At 43.7% G+C, this 10,952-nt stretch overlaps 2 protein-coding genes across 5 annotated transcripts in view; one reads left to right on the top strand and one right to left on the bottom strand.

Moving 5' to 3' along the window:
- Positions 1-9,750, top strand: part of LOC137593401 (serine/threonine-protein kinase WNK1-like) — a 30,645-nt gene extending 20,895 nt beyond the window's left edge. For all 3 annotated transcript variants that reach the window (XM_068312069.1, XM_068312072.1, XM_068312071.1), the window contains 15 exons: positions 1,670-1,743; positions 1,821-1,983; positions 2,071-2,187; positions 2,567-2,680; positions 2,763-2,811; positions 2,902-3,045; positions 3,219-4,222; positions 4,322-4,396; positions 4,513-4,626; positions 4,714-5,038; positions 5,620-5,791; positions 5,896-6,083; positions 6,184-6,357; positions 6,446-6,660; positions 6,756-9,750. In XM_068312069.1, the coding sequence (XP_068168170.1) occupies positions 1,670-1,743; positions 1,821-1,983; positions 2,071-2,187; positions 2,567-2,680; positions 2,763-2,811; positions 2,902-3,045; positions 3,219-4,222; positions 4,322-4,396; positions 4,513-4,626; positions 4,714-5,038; positions 5,620-5,791; positions 5,896-6,083; positions 6,184-6,357; positions 6,446-6,660; positions 6,756-7,136 (3,309 nt within the window). In that variant the 3' untranslated portion in view covers positions 7,137-9,750. The remainder of the gene's footprint in view (positions 1-1,669; positions 1,744-1,820; positions 1,984-2,070; positions 2,188-2,566; positions 2,681-2,762; positions 2,812-2,901; positions 3,046-3,218; positions 4,223-4,321; positions 4,397-4,512; positions 4,627-4,713; positions 5,039-5,619; positions 5,792-5,895; positions 6,084-6,183; positions 6,358-6,445; positions 6,661-6,755) is intronic.
- A 725-nt stretch (positions 9,751-10,475) lies between these two features.
- Positions 10,476-10,952, bottom strand: part of rad52 (RAD52 homolog, DNA repair protein) — a 3,659-nt gene continuing 3,182 nt past the window's right edge. For both annotated transcript variants that reach the window (XM_068313331.1, XM_068313330.1), the window contains 2 exons: positions 10,746-10,952; positions 10,476-10,656 (listed from right to left, as the gene is read on the bottom strand). The exon at positions 10,746-10,952 is cut by the window's right edge and continues 30 nt beyond it. In XM_068313331.1, coding sequence (XP_068169432.1) covers positions 10,595-10,656; positions 10,746-10,952 — 269 coding nt within the window. In that variant the 3' untranslated portion in view covers positions 10,476-10,594. The remainder of the gene's footprint in view (positions 10,657-10,745) is intronic.

Here is a 10,952-nt window from a genome sequence, read left to right on the forward strand (position 1 = left end):
AAGAAATATATATATAATATATATATATAAAATGTATTTCAGTACTTCCGTAGAGCTCTATAAATGCTTTAACACATGAATTTTAGTATCAACAGACTTGCTACCAAAATGTGAGAGCATAGAACGGTGTTCTTGCCTCTTCCTATTGTGAAAATTCAACAGCTCAAGTGAAACAGGGTGAAGCTTCTCCCACACAAAGACACTACATGCATTTCGTTATGAGCACAACAGATTAACACTGTTCTTTTACACATTCCACAAGTCATACTCACAGTCCAGGTTCACATAGTGACACTTGTTGAGGTAAAACAGTCATCCTGCAAAATGTTGCACAAGCTACAATTTAAACTCTTTTTCTGTTAGTGTTTTACACCTTGTAAAATGTACAGAGATTTTATTTTAATTGTTAATATTCCCCTGATATTTACTGTCGTGGTGTCATTGTTAGCATTGGAATCATTTAAAAGTACTGAAAGCAGGTGTTTTGTTTTTTCATTTAAGTGAATTATTAAAGACAAAAACCCATAAATCATGCATCAGTTCAGGCCATGATGGAGAATTCACCGAAGAGCTCACCTGATCCTCATGTTGTTCTGTTACCTCATGCGTATCATGAAAACAGCGACCACTCTCAAGATCATATGGAATCATGCTTTCATTTGCTCTAAATGTCCATTTTTCACTGATGGTATTGACGCTAATAGAAGACCGATTAGAAAACGTGTTTAGTCCCAGTTATCACAGGTAACATTCAGTCCATAAGCGTTTGTGAGATTTACATTGTGAAGGTGTCACATTAGAAATAAAAAAAACAAAACAGGTATTGACTTTTGAGTGATATTAACATTCTCAGGAATTTATGACCTCATACCATAATTTGTCAGTTATTTGTCTACACTACGCCCTCGTTCCTTGCGGTCAATGCGTTCCAGGAACCACACAAAAATTACAAATTCAGCGATAGAGCGACAAACTATTTATCTTATTATTTACGGTAATTTAAACGTTTATGAACCCTCCACATACTGATATTAAACCACCTTCTATCTGTATTACCTTTAGCCACACTCTGATAGACTGTTGAAAACATTTTTGTGTCACATGGAAGTCTGAGACTCACGGAACATAGCGCACTTCCGGATGCCGTCCGCCAGTAGAATGCGGGTACGGTATCACATGACTGCCTGCCAGATGTCCACGATGAAGGCAGGAGTGTTAATGCGCGAGGGGCATACCGTATTTGAAACAGCAGTTTTTTAGTAGAGTAAAATGAAACTCCAAAGGGCCATTTTTACAAGAAGGTGCAAAAGTCTGAAGCTGAAAGCCTGTGTTAGCAAATAAACTTTACTTTCACTGATAGATTTTATATTTTGTTTAATCTGATTTTGAAGAAAGCCTGGCTGTGTCCCAACTTGTGTCAGAGTATACCCTCAGATTAATAATCACATTTCTAAGATAGAACAGATCTCAATCTGTGAACCAACACCATCTGGTGGACAGTCTGATTTATATAATTTCTTACCTGTAGCAATCGGTGTAAAGTAACGGGCGATCAGTGAATGACTGCATGAGATTTACGTGGTCACCTGGTTACATTGTGTAAATAATTGTGTCATTGCGATTGAAGGGTTTATGTTTGACAGACGTTGCTTGATGTGCTGTGTTTCAGGCCCCTATTGCCCAGTCAGCACCAGTGGAGCCGCCTGCAGGCTCCAGCGCTCTGGTGCCACCGTCTGTAGAAAGGTGAGAAGGAAGTCACTTTATAAAGGCATGTTGGTAAAATGTCCTGTCTGTCTCTCATGGTTACATTCCTCTTTCAGCTGCCTGTCTGACGCAGCTTCAGGTCTTAGTGATGGAAACGATGGAGGTTCCACATCAGGGGGTCGCCACGAGGGCCGCTCACTGAAGCGTCACCAGCGGCGATCCGTACGCAGCCGTTCTCGCCATGAGAAGACCGCCAGGGCCAAGCTGAATGTTCTCAGTGTATGTAGTTGAATTTACGTGACTGTTCACATTTTATGTCGAGCCGTTTGTCATCAAGCAGTTTTAATCCAAATAATTTTTTCACAGATCTCTAATGTGGGAGACAGAGTTGCAGAATGCCAGCTAGAAACGCACAACAGAAAGATGGTGACCTTCAAATTTGACCTTGACGGTGATAATCCGGAGGAGATTGCACAGATTATGGTAGTGTTAATTCTTCAGTGTTTGGAACAAACATGTTGAAATTTCTTAATGAATGTAATAGTTTGTTAAAGTCACAAAATGTTTGGGTGAGATAATCTGATAGTGTTTGAATTTTAAATAATTTATATAAATATATTCTCAGTATAAGGGTGAAGCATGCTGTATATGTATAGCGTTTATACTATGTATGGCTGCTATGTACGGAATCCCATTAAATCAATGGGATTCTGTTGTAACTGATGAAAAAAACCAAAGTGATAAAGAAATGTGACGCTATGTTTTGTGGATTTTAATACCTGCCACATGATCCTGTGATACTAACTTCGTATAGAATAGAACAAAATGCAATAATTGTAATCACGCCTTTTTTACGTCTCAGGTTGAAAGTGAGTTCATCTTGGAGAGCGAGCGGGAGTCCTTCATCGAACAGGTCCGTGAAGTCATCGAAATGGCCGATGAGAAGGGAGAGGGAATCAAGGAGGGTTTTCCACAGGTAGAGCTTCTTCACATCACTTTGTCGTCCACACTCACTGAGCCAGGTGACATAACCCACCCGAGTCTTTCTTTCTTTCCAGATGAGTGATCATCAACAACAGCCTGAACTGTCTGTTCCCATGCTGCCAGGTTAAAACCTTAACCAAACATAAACACTTTAATATCAAGTCCTTAATTTTAAGTTCATACGTGACCCTTTTCTTTGAACCTGCCCCTCAGGGATTTCCCCCAGTACGACCGCCCAGGTGGTGCATTCAGCAGGACGGAGGTTTATTGTCAGCCCAGTGCCAGAGTCTCGCCTCAAAGAGCAGTTCTTTGGTGCATCTTCTGCCAACACGTCCTTTGGAGATGAACCTGCTCCAGGTGAGAGAGAAGTCTGCCTGGTTGAATACATTTCAACAGGACATGAAAGGAAACTTTATATTCAGTTAGTCATTATATACGTGTTTAGTTGGGAGTATTATACAACAGAATGCTCATTTTAACATGTTTGTTTTGATTTCACATAATGAACTCCTCTTTTTACTGCTTTCTAGCTCCCTCCATGACGTCGGGCCTTTCTTTGTCTGCTCCATCTGGGACCCTCCAGCAGGCTTTCAAAAAAGTGAGGCAAGAACTTGGATGCAGCGCCGTTGAGCCCCCCACTGCTGAGCAAGAACCAGGCATCGTCCCGTCCACTGAAGCTGCTATCGGCTCCAATTCCAGCAACGTCCTGGCTCCTCCAGAGGCCCACGCTTCTACCAAAGGCACCACTTTTCCTGCTGGGTCTCTCTTATCTACTACAGCATCCCCACCAACTCCCTCCACAGGCAGGGTTTCTCCCCCGCTTGTATCCACGCAGTCTCAAACTCCTAGTGATCCTAATCTGGCTGCTAATGAAACGGCTATATCACAGCATTCACCAGCCGGCAACATCCCTCCCTCCTCTTCCACCACTTCTCCTCCATCAGTGCAGACCTCTGTCCCAAAAGCATCTGGACCTGAGCTGAGCAGCAGTTCTGTCTCTTTCTCTGCTGTTGCTAGTGGGACATCTAGTAGTGGCACCGCCACCGCTTCAGAGCAGCAGCCGTTCAGTAGCGCCGTGACGTCATCTCAGCTGGCGAGCTCGTCCATCCATGCGCCGCCGCACACAACCTCCCAAAGTCAGCCTGTCCCCATTTCCACTCAGCCCCGCCCTCCGAACTCGCTGCCCAATCAGAACCAGGTCCCACCACAGCCGGTGGAGTCAGAAGGGGCGGAGCTCCAGACTAAGACGGCCGGCAGAGACGACATCCAGGCTCTAGATAAGAAGCTCCGGTCCCTGTTCAAAGACCAGAGCTCTGCTTCAGCCTCCACACCAATGGATCCCAGTCAGAACACGGGCACCGCCTCCCCTCCCACCGGGACCTCATCCCCTCCCCCCGGTGCTGCTCTAGTGCCTCCGTCTAACCTGCCCCTCACCTCTGGAGTGCCGGGTGTCCTGGGTCCCACAGCCGCTTCAGGACAGAGCATCACTCCAGCAGGACACGCACAGACACCACCAACTAAGCCGAGGGCACAGGTTAGCAATATCCTCAGCAATGAAGAATACATTTAAACATATTATTCTGTTATTGTTTTAATCTTGACTCTATTTCTCTTTTCATAAATGATCTTTTAGACGTTACCTGTTGGTTTTGATCCAGCTTCTACACCTCCATCTGACCTTGTGCCACCGTTTCCTGGACCAGTTCAGGTTTGGTCTATTTCAGTACATCCCTGATTTACATGTTTTGGTACTGAACAAGTCGTTTAAATGTGCATTGCAACTATTTAGACAAACTCTTACGTCCTGTTTGTATGTCTCCATAGCAACCCCTTGAGGATCTGAACACTGGGTTGAAAAGAGCTTTGAGTCCAGAGACTGTTCAGGGAAGCAGCTCAGTCCAGCCCCCAGCGGCGGGTTTCACCTGTGGTCGTTTTCAAGTAAGCTGTGGTCCCATCTTACAGTCAGTGGAGTCGGACCGAAAAGTTTTGTCATCATTAAAACTTCCTTCCTCCTTTCTTTTTCAGGTGACTGTTGCCTCTGATGGTGCATCCAGCAGCATTCCAGATCAATCCAGTGTTATCTCCTCTTCGTCTCTCACACCATCCTCCACATCTTTTTCTTCTTCTTCATCTTCCTCCTCCTCCCCCTCAAGTCCAGAAAATACCCTCCACCGATCGTCTGTTCTGGTCAGAGATGTCTGTAACGCTGACGTTGTAAATGGACCCTCACCTCCTTCCACTGATTCTGCCAGTCAGTCCACAACTATCGGACGCTTCCAAGTGTCCACAAGCACCAACCCTACATCCGGGCCAAACTCTGGCTCCAAAGTGGGACGTTTTTCTGTCACAGGTCTGTAGTCAATTCAGAGTTTCACAAATTTGTGTCGAGTCCCTCCCTTTGTGAGACTAATATTCCAGAGAATTCACTTCATCTAGATTAAGTGCCAGTTTATCTGTTGTTAGACCAGTGCTCCTACTGAAACATTTTTTAAAAATGGATGACCATTTGATTCCACCAATTCTTTGATGACTGGTCAAGTGTTGCACTTGATATTATAATGCACTCTAAGGTTTTTTTTATATAGTCTCCATGGACGCATCTTGACCTACTCTTATTTAAAGGCTGCAGTGGGAATTAATAATTAAAAGTTAAATCACGTTTTAAAAAATTCAGTAGCCTTGCCAATCTCCTCAGCTTCAAAGTCCATTATGTTGGAACCGCATCAGAAGAAACTTTATTAAACATCCATTCTGACTCAAATTGAATTCAAGTTTTAATGGTCGTCTTGCTGACATTGAACTTTATTTTTTTGGATATGATTATGAGTCTGTAAACTGTAACGTGATTGGTGCAAAGAGGCTGTAACAAAGTTCAATTGTGCTGGATTCCACAATAACCCCAGTAATAACCTGCTGTGTTTGATCCCCCAGTGACCCCAGCTCCAGCAGCAGACATACGTCCGTCACATGGTATACAGAATGGGCCTTCATCTTCAAACTCTGACCCTCATCACACTCACACCCATTACAGTAGTGACAATGACGATGACTCTGAGGCAGAAGACGAAGCTTTGCAGAAAGAAATGAGCCGTCTCAGAGAAAAGTGAGGGACTACTTCCTTCATTTCCTGTTATGGATGTAATCTGGTGGCTCAACAGTAACATTTTTACGTGAATCTGTTTTCTACCTTTCTCTTCTTGCTCTCAGACATATGATGGAGATCCAGGCTTTGCAAACTCGTCAGAAAGAAGAGATTGAGTCTTTGTTCAAGAGAATGGGAAAAGCTCCTCCTCCCTCGGTGTTCTCTCCTGCAGTGGCAATGGGTGGGGGTCGTCGCCGGCGGAAAAGTCACAAATCTGCTCGCAGTTGTGGACAACCCAGCCCTGTACACTCTGGTAAGAATGGAGAACTGAAGTCTTTTCTGATCACTGAAGTGTTTACTGGGTTGTTCCTGGCTAAATGTTGTACTAGTATTTATTTTAATTGTGTGTTCAGGATCCCCAGACTCAACGCAGAAGCTCGGCTCACAGTCCTCTCCAAAGCGAGATTCCTCCTCAGCGGCAGAAGCTGCAGACACATCTGCAGAGGCATCATCAGCAGTCACCAGGTCGCCCGTACAGCAGCTCAGATCTTCTCCATCCATGCCTAGCCTCGGCAGCTGCAGCTCAGGTATGTGGAAGCGTTTTAATACCTCACAGTAACAATCCTGGAATTGATTCCCTCCATTTATTATTTGTTCAAATTTCTGGTTTCCCAGGATCAAGTGGAGTCAGCTCTACGAATGAGAACAACTCCGCTTCCCTAACCAACGCCACAGGACCCACGTCTTCTGCCCCTCACACCCAGAAGGGCAAGGGGACCTTCACTGACGACCTGCACCAACTGGTGGATAACTGGGCTAGAGACGCCATCAGCCTCTCCCAGTCCAAGAGGGGCCCCAAACCGGGAGCACAGGCAGGCTCAGGCCACGATGTAGGCGTGCAGAGAGTTCTTATGACATTTATGTCTTAAAGTAATCCAGCAATCTAATGTATTTAACAATAACCCTTCTTTTTTATCTGCTACAGGTTGTTCCTCCAGCCAACATGGGCCGTAAATTCTCAGCTCCGGGGTATCTCTGCCCAGCAGTCCCACCACCTTCTAACACCACGACCACCACTCATCTCCAAAACCCAGCCAGTCCTTCGGTTCCTCTGGGGCCTCGTAAAGGCTCCCTGGGTCCCGTCGCCCAGGGGTTTGGGTATGCCTCACCACCATACAGCGTTCCTCAGTGGGCAGGACCCACTAACACATGCCAGGTCAGCATGCTCAACCCCACACAGCCGCTGTCACAGTACCAGCCACCTGTGACAGCCTCCGTGTCCCTCCACCAAGGCTACCACATGACAACCTCACCAGGACCCCAAAAATCCGTCAGCCAGGGGGGGACCAACCTGAGGCCCACGTAGCCTAGCCAGGGCCCCGGTCCGGGCTGAGTAGGGGGGGCCAACAGGGCCTCAGGGGGGCAGACGGTCCCTGAGCTGGAACGTCTGGCTCTTTGTTGGTTTAGCTGGCTGGAGATCATGCTTTATATTTTTTATTTCAAATTTTATTTTTAGCGTTCTGACCTACGTGGTTCAAGTCCTCTTAGGCAGAACAAAGTCTGTGTGGCAAACGGAGGGAGAGTGCAATACACATCCACAGCACAAGTGTCACACCTTAGCCTACCATGAGCTGTGGAAACGAGCTGTGAAGAGTCTGTTGGCCAAGTCTGGTGATGTAACGACGTGAATGCAGAACCAACAACAGCCAAAGATGTCTGTAGAGAATAGACATTGTAATGTTGTCATTCCTTTAAGGTCAGAGGGATTCCCGTTCACCTTCTTACTGGTCCTGGATTTAAGCTGAACTGGGACTGAAATAATTTCAACTAATACCATTTAGATGCACCTGATTACACATCAGTCTGGTTGATTGACATAAAATTGCTGGATAGGTTTACTCAGAGAGTCAGGGAGGATAAAGATGGAGGAGCGGGGCAGTAGGTTTGTCTGAGATGGAAAAGTAAAGTGTGAATAGAGAGAAGAAAGACGCAGTAAGTTAGACAGGATTGTAATGGATACAGTCACAGTGTGAATTCATCCCAGTGGCTACCTATTTAGTAAAATGCAATAATTGCAGAGTGGATATACTGTCCCTTGTAAATGTGGCCTTAACTCCCAAACACGGTAAAGCATCGACTGTACATAGAGTTCTTCACTGGGTTATGGTCCATGTTTATCATATTTATGTCCCCGTGAGAGTCTGGTGTTGTAATTTGAGTCTTTTCCATACAGTTTTATAATTATGCTGATTTATTCATGTCTCGAAAAAAAAACTAACGTCCTGGTGTTGACCACCTTTGTTTGACTCTTAAAAGGTGATGCTGCTGTAAATCACAATCTGGACAGGAGGGTGTTTGCATGGTGGGTTGTCTTTTTTTTTTCTTTTTCTTTTTTTTTTTACACAATATTGATCTCTTGTTAATATGAATCCCAACTTGACACATGAAACCACTTCACTTAGTGTTAAACTGTGAGATAGTAGCAATTCAAAATAAAACGTTTGGTTTATTGACATAGTATCTGTGAACGGGAGGCAGCTCTCAGCTTCTCCCAGTAGTTTAGTGATAGTACAGATAAACGGGACGCTAGCAGTCATAGCACAGTAAATATCAATGCTCATAATATTTACGTCTCAAATATCAAGTGTCTGGGGTTCTCTCTTTCTGTGGTCTGTTTTTGTACGTGTATATTTAATAAAACAAATGTTCTTTATGGACCTGTATTCAGCCATCAGATTTTGATGTTGTTTCACTGTAATTATTATTAAAGGTTGTTAAACAACATGTAGTTAAAGGAATATAAAAAGTGCAATTGCAGGGTTGTTATTGTTGGTATGTTACTCACCAGACAGGAGCGATCCTGCGGGTTGTTGAGCTCTTCTTTCCGTGACTGCCCTGCCCCCTTTTTCTATTTAATTGTACATATGTTAATGTGAGGTAAATGCTTTGACCTAAAGCTCAGTCACGACAGTATGCTTGCGGTGACCTCGACATGCACGTGCACTCTAACCTGTAAACGTGGGGAAGACTTTAGTGCCTTGCATCCTCACTAATGACAAGTTCCACATTCATCTGTTTGTCCCATAGCCGTCACTGTACTGCAGAAAAAGTTACTTCACTCTTAACATCAACCCGACACGACGTCCATAAGTGTCACACGGCCAATCCAGAGGATTTAACGCTGGAGCGTTTGACTAGACGCCACACAGGACAGAATAAAGAGCACACAGTCATGTGGAGACCCATTCTTCCCAGTAATATTTGTGTTGGTTGTGTGATCATCTAGCTAAATTTGGTTCGTGCATTCATGGGTTTGGCTGACATTTATTATTAAACTATTAAATAGAGGCACTGTGTGAAAGCTGTCCTCATGCTGGCTCAACATTACTCTCACCCACCTCACAGGAGTGCCATGCTGTCATTGTGACTCTTATGCCTGCTTGTAGATTGGACGAATAGTTAAACTTCTCTAGAGAAAAAAATAAGTTACTGCAATGCAGAATATGCAATGTTTAAAGTTTTAAAGAGACTGAGGGGTAATGGAAACACTTGCATGCTGATGAGGGTTGTTACTGACTTCAATGCTTTTGATATTGGAATATTGGGGGGAAAAAGTTTTTTAATCTGCCTTCATGAAAGTCATCATTAATGTGATCTGTTCAATGCCATTTACTTATATCACAGGCACAACTTCAATATCACACTCCGTCAGCGGTATCAGCATATGGTTTCTGCATGCCACCTTCACTGATGTTTAACCTTACAATGATAAACTAGTACAGCACAAGCTCTCAGCAAAGCTTGTAACCAGTAATTATCACAGACCTCTATTATACACGACTGAGGCGTCAGACACGCGGTAATCTGTTCAGCTCATATTTCTGATACCCCCTTATTGACTTCCTGTGATTCAGTGTCTGTTTTGTGTATGTTTTTCACATTGTACAAAATGTAAAAAAAAAATAAATGATATCAGTTCAGTTGCTTGTCGCGTTTACTGGTGTATTCATGTGTTTTTACCGGGCTGCTGTTTCCATTTGTGAGTTGGAAAGTTTCTCTCTACCATCTCATTATGTAGTGTTCACTTAAAGGAATAACTTTTCATTTTATTTCACACTTTGGGTGGAAGGATGTACGTAATATTTGACAAACTACAAATCAAAAATAATGCTGTACAATATGATATGTAATATATGAAAAACCAAATAGTTGGAGTTATTTCATTTTGTGGCAGATTTAATGCTTAAATGAAGCGTCAACGTTTCTTTTTTGATGCAGCATTGTGAGTTTAAATGAATTTGTTTGAGCAATATCGATGTTTTAATGTTTTCATGTATACACTCACCGGCTACTTCATTAATACACAATAAATAAAACTTCTTGTTTACACGATAGCTAATCAATCACATCTCAGCAACCCAATTCATTTAGATACATAGTGCTGATCCAAATGACCAGCTGAAGATCAAACCGAGCGTCAGATTTATGAAGAAAGGGGATTACTGGTGTCAGAGGGGCTGGGCTGAGTATTCTAAAAACTGTGGAAATCTTGGGTTTCCACACACAACCATCTCTAGAGATTACAGAGAATAGTTCAAAAAAGAGAAATATATCAACATTTTACTAGCTGGGGAGTGTCGATCAGAGTAATACTGTCTAATACACAAATACCATATAAATATAGACGAAATGACTGATTTTGAGTATTTTTATTTTTATCTTGGTGGAAAGCCATTAAACATGTCTTTGTTGGACAGTAATTCTTACATTTACATAAATTGGGATAAAATGGAGTTTTGAGTCAACAAAGCTGTAGTAAAAATCTCAAGTGTCCAGCCTGCGTCTCTTCAGGTACTGTCCTTGCCTGTGGGGGCTGAAGTTCTCAACTGTAAGGTAGAAGAGGTAGGAAGAAGAAATGAGAAACGTAGCTGTCGACTCACAAACAGATCAGCAGCCTGTTGTCCTGACGCCTCACCTTGTCTGGGCTGATACTGGCTCTGATGCTGATGTCCGGACGGGACCCGGCCCTGTTCTCTGCTGCCCACTGCAGGCCTGTCTTGAAGTCTGATGGGTATTCTCTGAGGGGTTTTACTGCGTGTTTCCATCTGGTGACTATTAGACATATCGGGCCCTGGCCCTCTGTTTGCAGGACTACCAGGGTCAACCAAATCCTCAGTTCCAT

Source organism: Antennarius striatus, chromosome 4 (assembly GCF_040054535.1).
Source record: "Antennarius striatus isolate MH-2024 chromosome 4, ASM4005453v1, whole genome shotgun sequence".
Lineage (NCBI taxonomy): Eukaryota > Metazoa > Chordata > Actinopteri > Lophiiformes > Antennariidae > Antennarius > Antennarius striatus.